General features: G+C 35.7%; 1 protein-coding gene across 3 annotated transcripts in view; it reads right to left on the bottom strand.

The window, feature by feature from the left end:
• The window catches only part of CCDC91 (coiled-coil domain containing 91), a 334936-nt gene extending 323475 nt beyond the window's left edge, over positions 1-11461 (bottom strand). For 2 of the 3 annotated variants that reach the window (XM_081061004.1, XM_081061007.1), the window contains exon 1: positions 11372-11461. Coding sequence is in view for 1 of the 3 variants with exons in the window: in XM_081061007.1 (XP_080917133.1) it covers positions 11372-11408 (37 nt within the window). In the remaining 2 variants the exon portion in view is untranslated. Of the gene's footprint in view, positions 1-7896; positions 7917-11371 lie in introns of those variants that run through there. The other variant, XM_081061005.1, reaches the window with a different exon arrangement.
• Between the last annotated feature and the right edge of the window lie 8017 nt (positions 11462-19478).

Below are 19478 nucleotides of genomic sequence, written 5' to 3'. Positions count from 1 at the left end.
AGTAACAATCACTCATTGATGGAATTTTCACACTGAATTCACAGCGCCTTCGTAACATTAGTACATGATGTCATCACCCTTTGCCTCATCATACTGTAAAAATGCCAGTGCGAGTTGCAACAAATTACTGCAGGCAATTGCTGAGTTCTAGAGATGCTGTACTGAACACCTGGGCAGGCTCGAAATCTAGCAGCTTTCCAAGTTTCGTTACCAGATGTTTGTGGAACAACTTATGCATGTATAGAAAACATACATTTTTTTTATTTGCATGAACGAATACAAGATCTTTGAAAGTAGTAGGAACACATGTTTCATGAAAAAAAAAGCTAGTAAGAATTTATTAGGGAAATATTTTTATTAAAATTAGTGTGGTTAGTCTAAACATTGTGAAGTGAATGTGCATAATCATGTTTGTATGCAATTATTTGTTTATGTAGTAAAACACCTCTTCACAAGTAAGTGGTCCAGTGGTTATACCTTTCTTGGGTGGAGAAAATAAGCACTTAAGAAAGTTTTATTAATATTAAAATTAAAAATCAGCCCTTTCAGTGTCTGATTTTAATAATTTTGTATATTTTTAAAATAATATTTATTGAATAATTTTGTCTTCCTTTTCTTAAATATCCTATGTCTTCCTAGAAAAATACAGAGACTATTTGAAATTGTCTGTATATGTTTATTTTTGCCACTAATTTACCACAATATTGAATTTCAGTACATTTTAGAAAAATTGTACTTTGGGATTAAATAATAAATATTTTTAGAAAAACACTTTTGTATTTGTATGTCATTCCAAAATATATTCTCCACCCATAAGTAGAATATGAATAGGAAGAAAACCATTACCAATTTTTTTGATGGGTCTATTTCTTAGGGGATTCTTATTTTTAATTCAAAGAAGGTGATATCTTAATTTTTTTATGTCACTGAAATACTAGTCCTATTAAAATAAACAGGACTCCCTTTTATTAAGCTATTATTTCCACTGTAATTCACTATATTTTATATAAAGACCAAAAATGGACCACATTTTCCTCCCTCTGGGCAACTGCAAGAAGTTGTTAAAACTATTAACAGCTGTCTGGTAACTCTTAGATACTCAGAGATTTCATTTAGTTCAAAAGAAATCTGAATTTATCCAGGTGTTAAGTATATTAAGTCCTGGATAAAATCAAAGGAAAGTCTATTAGGGATGCGTTTTAGGATTTGATGAATACTTTATGTTCCTAAAGGCCAAAGTATACGAAAATGCATTTCTGCTACTCACTAAGTGAACAGGTAAGTGAATGTTTGAAAGAAAATCTTCTGTCTTGTTTAAGAAGGAAACATTTCAATACCTTTACTGAGACATAATTATTACGTATCCCATTAGTGCACTCTTGTTTACTATCAGGGTATAAACTGAACGAAGTGCCAGAAACAAACACACATTAATAGTCTGGATAGTAAATTTGAAATGAAAAACCTCTTTGCAGTTTTAACACGTATAATCTGGATACACATCACTCTTTGCACTGCTCTGAAGTTCACGGTGGTCCTGGGGTGCTGCCCTGATGACTTAGTTTGCCTTTCCTTATATATCTCGGAATCCCTCCACGTCCCCAGGGAGTTATTATGAGGGCAGGGGTGGTGCTGCATGCAGGCGCCTCACAGACATCTCTAGGGAAGCACAGACCAGAGACACACTAAGAGTCACTGTGGAACCCACATTCTCTCATTCCTTGTTTGTTATAAGACTTGGGCCCAAGGGGTACGAAAGAATGCCATTTTAATATAGTCCCCTATGTTTTGTTAAGAAATGTAAGTGTAAACGCCTCACTGTTGCATTTTCAACCTGAAATGATCCTGCAAGTTTAATCTTGATTCAAAGGCAAACTAACAGTATACCTCTTAATGCCTATGTTAAAAATGAGCTGCAATTGGTTTTCAGTCCTGGGGACATTTTTACACTCCCATTAAATAAAAGAAATAATCACAAAGGAAATTAAACCACAAAGAAAATATGTTAAAGTCATGTTTAGAGTCTGACCCAAATGTACAAAACAAAGGAAATACATGGTTACAGTTAAAATTTGGTCTTTAACCGATCCGTTGCATTTCCAGCACACAGAAACATGGCAACAATATGTCAAGGAGATGCTAAGCTGTATGTACTCAAAGCAACATGTTTGGAAGAACAGTGAAAGATCCAATGTTCGTTCATTTTCTAGTTTTTAGAAGTGTCTGTAGTGTTGGAAAGGTCAGAGTTGATGATTTAGGGATGTTTACTAATTATTAATGTATCTTCTCCATATGCAAACATAATTTCCACTGGAAAAAAAATAGAACATCCATGGGTAGTGCAAGTCACCCATGTCAACACAACAGGCAATCTGGTCAAAATGATTCCTATTCCTGCTTCCTCCTTACCTTTTATTTCCCTAAAACTGGAACAGTTAAAGAAGTTCTGCACTGGTACTCAAAATGCCTTTCAGTGGTTTGACTTCTTATTGTATGTTAGAGGTAATCTACCATATTTATCTTCTCCATGTGATGGCCATAAGCACATATACTAGGGGTGCCAAAAAATGTGTACAAGGGGACACTTGGGTCAAGATTGCTCAAGCAGTAGTTCGCTGTAATCAGAAGTGTCTGGATGCTAATGGTAACCACTTTGAGCACCTCTTGTCATTGCAGACGTCAAACATGACTTGTATTCATCTTTTGTTATCGGTATATATTGAGTATTACAATTTTAGTACAGTTTCCCTTTCTTAAAATGTGTCTATATTGTTTTGTTACCCTCTGTGTATGAAGGCAAGCTAACATGGGCGGCACTTTTCATCTGTGCTTTGTACCTTAAGAGTACTCCTGACATCGCTCAGTCTCTATCATCTTGAATTGAACATTCAGGATTTTAGCCATTCCAAAAATTTAGTCCAGTTCAACTTGGAGGTAGTCATACACATATTAGATCATATGATAAAGAAAAAAAAATTATTCATCAGCAATTAAGTTTTTCACATTATGAAAAGTCAAACACAATGTTTTTATTGTTACCTTGAGGCATTGCACAGTAGGTATGGTATTTATACAGTGCATTGCTCTGCAGATTCATATATTGGGTTGCTAAAAAAAATCATGTATGTTCAATATAATCTCAGCCAATCGGGTAATTAAGGATCCTCCTCATGCATGAGAGAGTGGCTGAAGAAATCCACTATAGTTATAGTGGGAAGACAGGCTCCTAAGACAGCACATTGGACCTACTCCAAGGAGCTCATGGAAGAAGTAGAGCTCTGCTATCCTCTTAGCACAAATCTTTAAAAAATTTACAAATGTGTCTTTGGGAAGTTTGTTTTTGTTGAAACAGTATTTTGATAATATCTTACATTTTCCTAACTCTTTGCACAGATTTTGTTTTTTTAACATGTATTTTCTCGCTTAATTGCATTTCATTTTTCCCTACTAGGTTCAGATGAGCTGGTTATTTTGGAAGTGCTCAGGACCAAAAACAACTAGGAAATTTACAACTGGAGTACAAGAAAGAAAAATTGAGTTCTTTGTTGAAGTACTTACTTTATCATGATTAAATGTGCCCCTTATTTGATGGTGCCCTTAAAAAAAACACATCAAAGCAAGCAGAAGCCTAACCCAAAGTATCTATGTAGATGGAGGGTTAGTCTATTTAGAAAGAAGCCATTATGCTGTATGGTGATTGTGCAGTGCCTCACAAGGGTAGGCTTTAGCATCTGCGCCAAAACCTTCACTTAACAGCTGTTGAAGGCCTGAGAGACAACCCACAGAGCAGCTCAGGGACAAAATTAGACTTGGGAGTTTCCTGCCCCTTAATTAAATTTCAACTCTCTCTGCAGTGACAGGGCTCCAATTAGAGAACAAGTTCAAAGAAAATCTGACATAGTTACCTGTGGCTATATTATAAGCTTTCATGCAGGGCAAGGTTTGGAGAGTACAATCTTAAGCGAGCCTTCTGTATCTTTTTTAACAGTGACAAATTTAATTCATATAAATCATGAAGCCTGGAGGGAAAGTTCCTTTTCTTTGTTGAGTTTTTTCCTAAGTGTTCTAATCCACATACGTGAATCACACATAAGTTCAGTTCTTGGGGGAGACTATTTCCCTTTGTTCAACATGAAGCAAACTTCCCACAAAAGCCATCCACAAAAGCTGGGTCTAAGCTTTTCACATACTCCAAAAAATACCAACAGCAAATAATGCTGGGAGGCTATAAGCATTTCCTATATATTTAATGTTCTCAAATAGTAATAAAGATACTAGAAAAGAATGCTAATGCGTATGTGATGATCTTCATGAGGCTTCCAAATTCTCAATGTCTCGCACCTCCTCACAATACAATATATGATGATTTCTTCAATATGTCACTTAAAATTTGTTCCCCTTTCCCTCGACTTAAAATTAGTATGGACCATCCATTTTAAGTCAGCATTTTCAAAAAGGATCAACTGAAACTTGAACAGACAGAAGGAAAAATGTTTCCACTTCTACCAGACTTAAAAGAAGTTGGGCATTTTTTCATATTTTTCTTATTAACATTATAATATAAAACATCTGCAATAATTTAGTAAATTAAATACATTAAAACAACAAATAAAAGAAACTGTAATGAATAAAATACAGAAGACCCCATGCGGCTGCCTGTTCTTTTCTTGACAAGCAGCGTGGTAAAGTGGCTAAGCCATGAGTAACTGTGCTGGCAGGAAATAAACCCATGAACAAGATTGAGAGCTGCTGTGTGTTAATATGAAAACCAGCTTTTATTTATTTCATCACCTTTGTAACAATGTTATATTCTGCTGTTTCTCTCCAATTTTCTTGCTCTCAGTGGAAACAGCAGCCTCATAATTTCTTTTTCCTTTCATGTTCTTGTCTAATCCCATTTTCTCTTACCTGCCAATTCTCTTTTCTAGGTCTCTCCATAGTCGGAACTACCATTTTTACCCAAACTGTTATCTCCTGCCTAGATTACTGAAAAGGTTTTGAGCTCATATCTTTCCCTTAATTCAAGTTTAACCATTATGCAGTCATGAGCCATTTAACGACAATGTTAGTTCTAAGAAATGCATCGTTAGGCAATTTTGTCCGTGAACATCATAGAGTGTACTGACACAAACCTACAGAGATGGTGTAACCTACTACACACCCAGGCAGTTGTATATGGTATACAACTGTCATATATATGGTCCATCATTGACAGAAATGTCATTATGTGTCATATGACTGCATAGTAGTCAAGTACCTTTTCTCAAATAACTCTCAAACACAAGAACTGGGAGTGACAGACAACTGCTTAATGGAGAAAGTCTAAATTCTTTGACCTAGCACTTATGGGTTCTTCTGAAACTATCCAAAATCATTTTTATAATTGCATCAGTAAAGTCTCTTAGCTGTATATAGGCTAATTTCTATTATATCCCTATTTTATATACACACATTCATGGCTCACATCTCTTTCCATTTGTACACACTTGTTTCCCAAGAGTGAATGATTGCCCACTTTCTCATCTTGACAGTCTACATCCAGGGGCTGCACATTCAAATGTCTTCGGGGTTTGCAGGCAACATACTCATGGTAGAGTAAATGATGGAATAAAACTCTAAAAAAATTATACAGAGTACAGCTGAACTGGAAAGAGCAGTTCCCATGTGAAGGCATGCAAATGTATGTTGTTTTTTAAAGTATCGACCATGCTGGCCCAACAAAACATAAGTAGAATTGATTTAATCTGTGGGCCATAAATATGTAAGCTCTAGGATATAATCACTATTAGTTCCTTTAAGATCTGTTAAAAATTGGCCTTCTTCAGAAAATCTCCCTGAAGATTTCCATCGATTGTCCTTATGTTCTATTCCTTTAGTAATTTCTATGCAATTTGGCTTACGTTTCTATATATTTTTGCTGTCTATTTCATTCATATAGTTATATGTTATTTTCTCAATTATTTAGGAAACTTATTTGGGAAAAATAGAGATCATTTGTTTTGATCTTAACATGAGGAGAATCAAGAGATAACTTCCACTTGTATATATAAAAATATGCTTGTTGAACATAAAACAGAATTGACAAATCAATATATTGCCAGGGTAATATCTTCTGTAAAATTGTCTCTCTAACTTATAGCTAACATTCTCTCTAGTTTCTTAGAGACAAACAAACAAGTTAGCAAAGAGAAGGTGACTATGGGATTCAGAGTGATATAAAGAGAAGCAAGCTGGTGTTTTTGTATAGCTTACTTAATGTTAATCAGCCTACTGTCAAAAAAATTAAATCCCATACCAAAAGAGCACTGGATTGGGAAGTCTCATTTTATAGCTTGGCCAAATAATTTAACATTTGGGAGAATGTTTCCTTACATATAAAATGGTGTGCTTCGTGCATGGGGTGTGGGCAAGTTGTGAGTAGCTTTTCTGATAGAGACGTTTAGGAATATCTGCTTAGTCTACAATGATCCCATTAACTATCCCCCAAACTGAGAGGATATATTCCTGGAAACCATGTTTAGATAATGCGATCCTCATTTCTGGACCACAGCTAATTGGACTATGAGTGGTCATCAATCAATGTCTCTCCTCCAGGGCTTTGAAACTGTGGTGGAGAGAAAGAGATTTAGTATTTAATGTTGGGCATATTTAAAGTTGCAGCATATAAACTTGGGCCACATTTACATATTATATGTAAACCTTACTGCCCAGGATACAGATGAAGCAGAATTGGAAAAATTCAGAAGGATGAAGCAGATACAAGAGGTAAATGGTAGAATCTAATCTGCCTGAGTTCAAGATATCCTACTTGCTACCAGTTCCAGTCATTCTGCTTTTACTTATTAGCAACAAACAGTCCTAATTATCAAGATTCCTCTCTGCCCTAAAATTCTGTGAAGATATACATTTAAGTTTTCTCATCTATGCAAAGAAAGCTGTGAGCAGAAAAGCAGTTAACAGAGTAGTTCATTTTAGTGGGACTCACAAAATCATGTAGTGAGCCAAACCTATCTGAAAAGCTACATTTCCCAGGATAGAAGTCAGAATTTGTCATGATGACACATACCACTTTCCTGAGGTGATCATATGGAGTTCAGAAAAAAGAAAAAGACTGAAAAAGCTGTGAGGATTACTAAGGTAATATCTGAAAGAGGTTTTAAGTTTTCCAAATATAAGAGCCATATGGATTCAAAGCACTTTATGCATTTCATTTCTTTTTACGCGTGTAAGGAAACTAAGGAGAGAGACTCAAGTATGTTAGTACATAATTGTCATAAAATCATCCATAACACTTTCAGCTTTGTACAAAATAAATGCTTATGAGGTAATTTCTTTTTTTTTAATTAACGTTTGTTCTATCAAATGGACTTAATAAAGAGAAAATAATTACGGTACCTAAGGTAGGTATAACACCCTTACATACTGAGCTTGAAGGACTTAATTTTACTGTTCTTCAGTTTCAGTATTCTTGGGATTTCTAGCTGATGGCCTTGCTCCACATAATCTTCTGTGTAAGTACAGTAGAATCTTGTAGGACAAAGGGCTCTTAACATAGAGGTTGGTCTATTACACATCAGATTGTGCTCCTGGAAACATAACTATTGATAAGAAAAACCTAATATGAAAGAATTGTCCCCCAAAGCAGATATTTGTAGTAATATCCCAAATCAGAGCATCTCTTTGGGATAGCACCTCTCTCCCTTATTTTACCCTAATTTTTTTTTGTTTGTTTCTTAGAAAGACAGAGAAGGAGAAACAACAGGAAGGGGAAGAAGAGGAGGAGGAAGAGAAAAGAAAAAAGGAAGAGAGAGAGGGAGAAAGAAAGCTCGTCTTTGTCTACCCCAAGTAATACTCAAACTTTTTGAAAGAATAATCCACCCTGATGCCGTTCCCTACCTTCCTTTACTCTCTTGAACTCATCACAATGTTGTTTCTTCCTTCTTCAATCCCAGAAAATTGTTCTTGTGATGGTTTCCAAAGACCCCTTAGCTGCAGCATTTAAGGGGCACTTATCAATCATTATTGCAACAGATTTTTAACAGAATTCAAAATATTTACTGAATTCTATTTGAAATGCTTGCCTTTCTTACTTTATGTAGCAATTAGTTCTTCTTCTACCTCTATTTGCTCTATCTCATTCCCCCTTTCTTTGGCTTCTTTTTTCTACATTAGGTTGTTTTACTCTCTGGTTTTCCTCCAAGATGCTGTGCTTACACTTACTTACCTCTTCTCTACACATTCTCCCATGGCAGTCTCATCCAGTCCTCTAATATTAGGTACCATGTATTTATGACTCTTGACTTTTGTACAGACCCATCTCTTGAACTTCAGATTTGTAATTTTAGGCTCTACTAAATATATCACAAACACCTTAAATTTAACATATCCAAAATTAAATTCTCTTTTATCCTCTTACCAACTCTGCTCAATTTCGTTTCATTAGATCTTAGTATTCAAGTCAGAAACTTCAGAATCACTTCCTCCTTGTTATTCATTTATCTAATCAGTCACTAAGTCTGGTTGAGTCTGTGGAGATCTCTGAAATCTATTCCATGACCACTGTTTCTGTCTTACCTCAGACTCTCATTGCTTCTTGTTATTTCTGTTTCAGTAGCCTCTGACCAGATTTCCCTGCACACAGGCTTTCCCACCTTTCTTTCTTCTTGAATCTGTATCCTACATTGTTGCTTCTGGTATCTAAAGTTCAAAACTAGTCAGGGTACTTCCCTGGTTAACATCTTTTGATGACTTTTCATCATCTATTTAAAAATTCAGCTCCTTTCCTTGATGAACCTAAAAGGCCTCTATGACCTGTCTCCTCTCTGCCCTGTTAATTTGGTCTCCCTACTTTCCTTTATTCACTCCTTATGGTTCTGCCTTATCTGTCTCCTTGCAGTTTCCCAAATATGCCAATATATTTCACATCTCCCAAGTTTTTGGACAGGCTGGTACGTTTGCCTGGAATATGCACATAGCACATTCTTCCTTTCTTGTGCACCTAGAAAATTCCTTCTCAATATTTAAACTTTTCATGAACATCACCCCAGATGGCAATGTGCATCTTCCTATGACCATTGTCACCCATAAGCACAGAGATTTACATCTCCATTGGTATTTTTCTCATGGTGGTATAGTTTATAACATGAGGGGGGCTCCACCCTCCCCAAGGCCCTTGAGAGATGTCTTATTCATTTTTATTTCAGTGTTTTAAACTATACTTGACACAGAATATGTGTTCAATGTATGTTGATTGAATAAATGACAAATGAAAAAATATGGAAAATGACTAGAGAGAGTAGCTGGTTGAAGGTGTGTGGTACTACTTTCCTATTCCATTTAGACTCTATGTAATACTATGCAACCATTTTCTTAAATCTCTTAAAAGCTAAGTTTCAGAGAAACAGAGAACGCATTACAAAGCAAAAGTTTCATAATCAAGTTTCTTTATAACAAAAGAAGTGGTTTCTTAACTCAAGAAGACAACTATCTGAACTAAATTAGAGGACAAACTTGAGCCTGTTGTTACTAACTGATGATATAAGAGCAATTAGGTCTGGTTTTCTCATTGTTAATTCTTCCACTAGAAATATTTGGAAAATAGTAACCAATCTGACAGCCTGTGGGGTCAATTCTGCCCAGTGAACAAAACACGGACGTGTGCGTCACCATCTACCTTGCAAAATTCTCTGGCAGGCCTGCATCTACATGCACGTCTCCGATTTTATAAGATCCTGTACGTGACAATAAACACATCAACAGTGTGTCTAGACTACGAGGTCATATTCAGAAACTCATGACTTCAACGGGGTGGAGATTGTTGGGGGAACAGAGCCTAGATCGGGTGAACTAAATAGAAAAGGCATTTGTGTGTTCATGCGAAAAGGGAACAAGGAAAGAAGCATGTTAACAAAAGAATGACTTGTCATAATTCTGGGAACTATTGGAACAAAGAAATATGAACTTAAACAGTCCAATACTTGGATAATAGTAATGACGGATATAGCTTTTCAGGAAGAAGATTTCTACTAATCCTTGGATGAGAATGGGGTGAAGAATAACAATCAAAAGTACAGATTAAAATCAGTTTGCAAAAGACATTTCCATTTAAATGAAGAAATTTCTTTCTTTGGACAATACGTGACGTCAGATTGAAAAAAGAGTGATAAGCATATTTCTCTGAATAGAAGATAGCAATAAAGGGACTTCTATGAACCACAGGCATGGCCAGAATCTCTCCCGCTTAAATAGCTTTTATACTGTTCCTTCCTCCTCCCTTACCATACCTTACTTTTAACCCCATGTCTTCCCACTTTTTATCCATAGAACTTGTTCATATTTCCCCTAATAATTTTTCTCTTTATTTTGGAGGAGGAGGGGTGACTTTACCAATTTCAAGAACCAGAAGCACCAGACATAAGCATAGCCAAATTCTGCTCAATCACAAGTCAAACTTGAACAAACAAATGCATAGAAAATAGTAACATTAACTTTGTGTTATTTTTGAATTTTCTTAGCAAACCTATAAAAATCTACTTCGTTAATATTTCCACTTAAATCCTTAAATTACCAATTTTGAATACAAATAATAAATGGTAAGCTATCATTAATTTGTTTTCCGTTAATTTGAAATTTATAATGGAAAAAAAAGCGTTTCTGTCACACCTAAACTTATCCAACTCAGGTCTCTGCCTCTGGCAGGGATAATAAGAGACATGTTATGGGGAATGTGCAGTTGATTCCCCATGTCAAACTAATGTCAAACTAAAGTTTTTAGAATTATACTTGCAAATTCTCCATTTTCTGTTAAGAATCTAGTGTTAATCTTATTTATGCTAAAATTCTTTCTTTAACCCATTTATGTGTGTGTGTAGTTTCTCTTCACTTCTGGAGGTAATGAATTCCAAGTTTTCTGTCCATCATATAAAATATATGTTTTTCTTCTAAATTCCTGTTTAAAAGTTAAAAGGAATACCCTCTTCTTTATAGGATTATCAGTATATATCATGATTTTAGAAACTTAGTGTGTTTTTTTTTTTACACTTAACCATCATTTTCCAACTCTTGATTCTTAAACTTTTTCTGTTCTTCTAGATTCTATATGCCAAGCACTTGACTTTATCTAACTTCTCTGTTGAAACATACAATTATGGTTTAGTACAAAAAAGATATCCATTGTTATGAACTTTTAAGCCTGTTTTTATTGTGGTGTTATATTGGGCTTCAGTCACTTGATTTTTCCAGCAGCATTTTTTTCAAGGACTTCAACCTTCTTGTTTACTTCATTTTTTAAAAATGAAAGTAATGTTTTTTATCAATAAAACATGCAACAAATAAAAAAATCCAAAAATACATAAAAAAAAAGAAAAATCACCTGAATATCTTCCTTCAGAGAAAATTGTAGTCCACATTCTCCTGGGCTATTTTTGCTGTGCTCATATTCATATACTCATATACCATTTTCCTAAAAGGAAAAAAAAAATATGCCCATGATTCTCAATCTGGGAAAAGTCTAGGAAAAAACGAGGGGTGCAGTTGGTGACTCAGAGCCCCTGGGAATCTTTCTTAGAATACACATGGTTCCCTACCATACTCAAACATGATTCCTAAAAAGACAAATCAAATTTTTGAGGGAGCAGAGAGAAGAGTGAATGACATATTCTCTTCTTCTACCACTCCCAAATCTCCGTTCTAGAATCACTGCTATAATGCCATTTTGAAATATTTTTTTTCTTTTCTTCATTTACTTTATGTCATAAATATTTTTCTGTGCTAATGATCAGGTAACTATTCAGCCAAAGAAACATATCAACAATGTATTTTAAGTGAAAAGAACTTACAGAAAAGAGTATTTAACATGTTTTCATTTATGTTAATATTTATATGAGAATATACATAAAACCTTTTGAAACGACGTATGTCTAGCTGTTTGTAGAAGTAATCTCAGGAGCTTTTGAGTATTGAAATGTTGAAGGTATTTTCACTTTTGTATTGTTTGAGAAAACAGAATTTTCTGCAACATAAAAGGGACTGTATTTTGGAAAAAATGAATATAGATATGCAGAATCATTTTAATGACTACTTAATACTGTGTGGATCAACTATAATTGTTAAAGCAATCCCTTTTTGCTTGACTTTTTCTTTTAAAAGAATTATAAATAACACTGCTTTGAATGTTAATGTATCTATCTCTTAGTGCACTTCTTTGTTTTTAAACAGAATTGCTAATACTGGAATGAGTAAAACGAATGCAGCTAATATTTGAAATCTGTTGTCAGATTACTGTCTAAATAAAGACCATATTAATTTGTTTCCACCAGTGAGCATGTCCATTTTCTCACAACTTCATCAACACTGGAAATTTTCAATTCTTTTCATCTTTGTAAATCTAATATGTGAAAAATGTCATTTAAGTTTGCATTTCTTTGATTACTACTGAGGGGGAACATCTATTGTTGCATCTACTGAGCATATATATTTCTTCTTCACGAACTATTCTATTGGGGTATGTATATTTTTATTATTAATTTGTAAATGCTTCTAATTTCTTAGGTATATTAACAATTGCCATGTATTGTGCCAACATGAAACTTATATACAGTTTGCCATTAGTCTGTATAGGTTTTCTTTTGATTATAGAGATTTATAATGCTTGTCCATTTATCTATTTATCCTCTCCTTATGATTGCTTGCGTCCCTCAAATTTTTAACTCGAAAGACTAAAATAATAACTCAAAATTAAAATCAATTTACTGTGTTAATATTTCATTTCTTATATGCATTTAAATATTTAAATCTTCTGGAATTTATTTTGGTATTTTTGTTTCCTTTTTAAGCAAACATTATTCTGCAAAAGGTTGACCTTAATATCTGACAATTTAGCAAAGTCCAAATGGGTATTAATACTAAAATAAGCCATTTTGCACTTACTATTTTTATTTGTTTAATGCTATTAAAATATAGTTTTTTACCTCATGCTTTCTCACACTGTTTTCTTTTCATTTTGTTGTCAATTGTGAGCAAGGTTTATTAACTATACATATAATATATATATTTTTAATATGAAAGTGTTAATTTATTCTGTCTTTATATACTGTATATAGCTGTAGGGCATGTCTAGTTAATTCAAGAGTAATGTAAAATACAGCATAAACCACATCCTGGTTTTCCCGATACAGTGCCCGATACATTTTAGGCCCTTGATAAAGATTTTTGGAATGGGTAGACTGACAAGCCGAACTAAATATTTATATTATAGCAAAGAAATAGCACTAAAATCTCACAAATAATGTGGCTTTTTACTGATGTTCAGCACGGGGTTGTTAACCATTCATTTATTGAATTTCCCATAATATTAGTAAGTACATTATTTGACACCCTAGGCTTTCTGATTTTCATTGTCATAGGAGTCTAATCATTTTTACTATCCCTTTCACAAAACTGTTGGATGATTAGCAAGATACAGATTCTGAAAGTACTTTGAAAGAAAATCAATTTTTACATGAAAAATGCTGTCGTATAGCCAAATAGCAGTGGCCATAGGTGGTCTGTTGCTGTTACAAAAACAAATAAAAGCATAATAGACCATCAATATGTTTCCAACTTGTCAGTAAAGGCTTGATTCTGATTTTGAATTTAAAATGAATTTCTCGCACAAAAATTCATGAAGACAGGTATCACCTGTCCTGCCAGACCACAGTGACAAGGCGATTGATTACAGGTTAGGTATTTCCTGTCGGCTCAGCTGTATCTATGATTATAAGTGGTGAGTGTTCGTTTGTCAGAGTTGATGTGTGGTGATGACAATCTGCACTCCGTGGCTCGTCTCAAGGTCTTCCACATTACAGCCAAGCCATGATAGGAACAACTGCATTATGTAATAATCACCTACCTCACCTCCTTGCATAAGATTGCACGCTCTCGTGGTGCTTTGTACTCATGTGGCAATTATTCCTTACAGCGTTTCGGGGAAGAACGTTAAGTTTCATTACTACATGTGAGTTATAGTAATAAATGCCATATTAATTTGCATTACATAAGTTAATTTTCAGAAAGCTGACTTGCAAAGTTAAAGATACATGCTCCAGAAGCACTGCCTCAATGGCAAAATCAGTATCAGAACAGGTTTATCCACAAGTATTTATTTAGAGACTGCTATGTGTCCACAACTGAGGTGAATGCAAAAGTACTTGTTTTTGCTTAAGAAGCTCATAGTCTGACTTAGAGGGCATAAAGACTTGATGCCCCCAAATAGATGTAATTTAACAAACCAGTATACCTCAAGGGTGATAGCTACACCCGTGTGTAAACCAACACCTAAGGAACCAGATGCTTAGAGGCAAAATCAGGCACCCCAGACTCACTCACATCCCCAAATGATGGAGGAGCTTGGGATTCCTGGATTTCCTCCTGGGGGAAGGTTTAAAGCTATCTCAAAAGGTGTGCTATTGGATTTTAAAGTAGCATAATCCTTTGGGACACAACAATGGCAGAGGGAAGGGGGATCCCTCAGCATGAAAATGATACTTTTCCAGCATCCCCACACTTTTCCAGTGCCCCCTTTGGACTGAGTGGATACATTTCCAAATGCCCCCTTGGGGGTGGGTCCCTCCTCAGGGGAGAGTCACTGGACTGCGGTATATTCTAAGAGTGCACTTTGTCTCAGTTGCTTATTTTAGCTGTGAAGAACCACAGGGAGTCACAGAAAGCAAAATTCTATTTTGTTAAGAGTGGCTGAGATTATCCAGTCTTCCGGCTTTCAAGGTAGGTCATTCCATTTTTGAGACTACAACCATTAAAAATATATATATTAAAATAAGAAGGCTTCTTTTTGACATCTGGTCAAACACGAGGATTGAATTCTTACACTATAACCAAACCTCACGGAAATCACAATAAAAGGATAAAAAGCTTACAAGAAAAGAGCAGAGGAGACAACACTGGATGTAAAGTATAAGCCTGACTACATCACTATCTACTCAAAACCCATTCATGCCTTTCTACCTCACTTAAAGCCTAAGGTCCTTGCCAAGGTTATAAGACCCAGCACAAATACTGTCACCACCACTATTCTCTGACATCACCTCCTCCTTTCTGCCATACTGGCCTCCTTGCTTTTCCTTACACAGACCAAGCTAATGCTCCTACTTCAGGTTCTTTGCATTTGAATGTCTCTGTGCTTGGAGCACACCTTACCCAGAAAATCTGCATATCCTCTTCCCTAACTTTCTTCATGCTTCTTTTCAAGTACTACCTTATGGGAGAGGTTTTTCAGCGTGAAAATCTGACACATGTCACTCTTATCTCTCTCACGCTAAGTTATTTTTCTTCATAGTATTTATTGCCCTTAGACATATTTTATATTTTTGTCTATCATCTGTCTCTTGCCCTAGAACATAAGCTTTAACAGGGCCTGGGTAAGATAACATCAATTAATTATCAATCAATGGGTCAAGAAATGTCAGTAAATTTTTTTTTTCAAAGATGGAAAATGACAGGAGGTAAATGACTTAATAAAGAAGAGAAAGCTTAAACCTGAGAATGTCAGCAGAAACCAACCAAGTCATAATGAAGAACCTTAGAAGTCTTAGGAATTAAAGGTGCCAGTTACTTCAGAAAAAGTGGGTGATGGTAGATTTTAAAAATAAGATGGTGAGGATCAGTTGAAATTCCTATAAGAGAAATTAAATCCCTAGTGTCCTTTCTAATGGCATATAACCAGGTGATTATTCTCTTCAAGCTTGGAGAAGAGTAGAAGTTTAGTCTTTGGAGATATTGAAACAGATGCAGAGGGAAGAAGAATTATCCAAGAAATAAAATTATCCAAGAATTATTCAAGAAATAAGTTTCCCAGACTGAGACATATGAAATTCCCTCAGATTTCCTCCTCAATAAATAAAAAATAATCCACATTAAAGGAGGCCATCATGCTTTAAATGACCATAAAGTCTTCCAGAGAGAGACATTAAAAATAAGGCAACTATCTAACATATTATAAATCAAAATTGCAATAGGTTTCTCAAAAACAATACTAGAAGTTAGAAGGCATCTAGAAAAGACTTCAAAATTCTGAGCAAAAAAATGTTTCTGAGTTAGAATTATAAACTCAACCAAATTATCACTCAAGTGTAAAAGTAAAGAAATTTTCATTCACGAAAGTTATAATAGTAAGGATCAGGTTGTTCCTTAGCACAGAAGTTATTTCTCTTTTACATAAAAGTTCAGGATTATGCAATTCAGGACTGGTGTGGGTGCATTGTTCCATGATGCCCTCAGGGACCCAGACCCATTACAATACCTTGCTCCATCATCCTCAGATTTGGCTCACGTCCTCATCCAAGGTGGCATCCACATTCCAGGGATGAAAAGGGTGTACTACAGTTATCTCTCATGAAAGGTCCACAGAAGATACCACTTGGTGCTTTTGCTCCCAGTCCATTCCACAGAATATAGTCACAGTAATACCACATAACTGCTCAAGAGGCTACTAAAGGTAGTCTTCATTCTGGGCAGGTACCCATGGGTTCAGCAAAAACTCTATAACGATGAGAGAAGACGAATAGTAGTATTAGTAGACACCAGACACTTCTGTCATGCAAGAACTCAATAGAGCTTGCCTGCATCTTAGGCAGCTACTGAAATACGTGTAAAACAGGGAAATAAACCAGAAAAAAGGAAGATGTGGGACTCAGGACAAGAAGCTCCAATAGAAGAAATTCCCAGGATAATGGCACCCAAACAGCAACTGGTTTTAACTGGAGCAGAGTAAGAGAGAGCTACAGGGACATGACGACTCAAAAGAAAAAGAAACTGAAATGATAAATTACCTACTATGTTTGAGCTTATATTTGCAGCAGTTTTATAGGTAGATTAGACAGAAAATTTGAGTATACTTAAATAATAGGTACCTAGAAAATAAAGAAACTGAAGAAAAACCAAACATGTATGTATTACCTCTAAGGAAAACCAAAAAGTCCTGCAATAAAGGAAATGTAATCATAGTTCAGCATATGGCTTGGTGGTGAACAAAATGGAAAAATGTAGACACTGAATATAATGTACTTTCCTAGGATAAGAGGGGGAAAATGTGAAGAGAGAGAGTGTGTGTGTGTGTGTGTGTGAGTGTGTGTGTGTGTGTGTGTGTGTGTAAAAGAACACATTCTTATCTCCCTTATTTGGAAGTCAGTGGATACATTCTAATATGGAAATATAAGCAAAGAAAAACAAAAAGGATATCACTATAAGCATGTTATTTAGAAATACCAGAATAATTAGCTAAAAGAGTTAAAGGAATACTTTTCAGGGGCCGGTTTATGTGGAGAGAGGATAATGTAGGTAGCTACTATTCTCCAACATCATTCCTGTGGTACTCTCTGACTTTTTGGATTGCGTTCCTACAGTGCTTTGATTAAAATGAACAGAAGAAGGGTTGGCTAACAAAGACAAGATAAATTTCAAACCTTTTCTGTTAAGGGTGCTTTGCAGATATTCTTTCTCTCTTCCTGCCTGCAATCATAGAAGTAGAGGAGGTTTCCTGGGTTTCATTCCTTGGCCTCAAAATTAATCGTCCATTGGTAGAATTATTGTTATTAGACAACTAACATTATTTGAGCACTCACAATGTGCCAGGACTGTTTAATTTAATCTTCAAAATAGCCCAGGGAATTAGGCAGTATTATTACCACTACTGTACAAATGAGGAAACTAAAGCTTGGAGCATCTTATATAACTTGCCCAAGGTTGCATGGCAAGTTTTACAAAAATTCAATAAAGCAACATAATTCAAAAGAGCAGCTCATTTAAGGACTTACATTACAGGAGTCTCTTAGTCCGACCTGTGAATATGATTTACCCTTTAAAAACTTCAGTTAACTTAGTGCAAATGCAATTTAGAAATTTGTAGCACTTTTTATCTGTACCTGATTGGATACCCAAGAAGTCTCCCACAGACAGCCCAGCCATTCTATCTCAAACCTGACCTGTGGCACCCAGAGGTTTTAGTCTCCAATGAATTGAATATGTGGAGGACAGTAAATTATATGGTATGATGTCAGTATTTTCATAATGTAAATATTGCACTGAGGCTTTGGGGCTCCACCAATAGAAGTTTAAATTTATAAGGGCTTTAATGAATCTAGAGATGAATTATCATCTCTCTGCCATGTCGAATGAAGATATACATCTAAAAGGTCAAAGGAGTAGTAGGATAGGAAAATGAAAGAAGAAAGTGGATTATCCAATTTGCGTTTTCAGTCTTCACCCTCTTCCAGCCAGTGTTGAAATGTTCTAAGCCCATTTCCTCATGACCAACTTCTCCAAGCAGAATAACAAAGTGGGAAATGTTAATATTTTTAGTGCCTTTCCATGGATTTTTGGATGTCTCAATTTTTCTGACCCTCTTTTCTCTCATAAAAGATGTACTTTTCCAGTGTTTCCTCCTAGATTGCTGAAAGGTTATGGGAAACTAACCCTGACGATCCCATGATTTTGTCTTAACATGCCAACAATGCTTTGAACAGGGTTTTCCTGGGCATGCTACGGCCCAATAGCAACGCCCCCCTCCTCACCACCATAATTGCAGTGATATATCTTCATTCAAAGAACTGACTCTCTTGACAATTTGAATAGAAAAGAGAGGGGATAGTATATACACAGAAACAGAAAGATTAAGGGAAGCATTTTATCATTAAAAATAGGACTAGATTCTAATTTAGATGACTTGATAAATTTGGTACTGTTAAACTATGATGGTGAATACTGAGAAAGGAACAGGGTTTGGGGAAAAAGATGAGGATTTCAATTTTGATGAAGCAGGGTTGGGAATCTACAGATCATCCAAATGGAGATGTCCAACAGGCTTTTGTCCTGTTCAGGGCAATTTGGTAGCAGAATCCAGGAAAAGCCATTGAACTCAAACTAGGGGAGCAGTGCTGAGAACAGTTTCTGTCTTATTCAGGGCGTGGTAACATAGTCTCAACCAAAAAGACTGTTTTTCCAGACATCAAGGGATGGACAGAAATAGCTCAATCCTCTGTTTTAGTTACACTGCCTCCTTCTACCCTTCAGAGCAATCCCTTCTAATTATCCTCATCTGTTTCTGCTTTAATTGCTTTTCTGGCTCACTGTTTACCCCAGGCTGGGGCTTACAGATACCATGCTGCCACTCCCCACTGTTGTGCTCACAGAAGACATTGCTGGTTGGACAAGACCCTCCTCCCATTGAGTCCAGGTGATCAATAATGTTTTCCCACCTGGTCTTCCCAGTAGCAACCACTAAACAGAGCTGGCACAAGAGATGAAACCCACCTCTCTCCATCGTCCTTGCCTAGGCTGATTCTCCAAGATGGAGCCAATGATTTGGGTTTTCTTGAAGATCTTTTTTACCTCTCATTTTCTAAACATCCCTACACAATTTTTCAGATTTTTGCTCCTCCCTGGTTACCAGTCATTATCTGGGGCTTCCAACTTCCTAATCCAGACCA

This window comes from Rhinolophus hipposideros, assembly GCF_964194185.1.
Source record: "Rhinolophus hipposideros genome assembly, chromosome: 9".
Taxonomy (NCBI): Eukaryota; Metazoa; Chordata; class Mammalia; order Chiroptera; family Rhinolophidae; genus Rhinolophus; species Rhinolophus hipposideros.
Note: the sequence above shows the minus strand (reverse complement) of the source record. Positions and strands in the feature narration are given on the sequence as shown.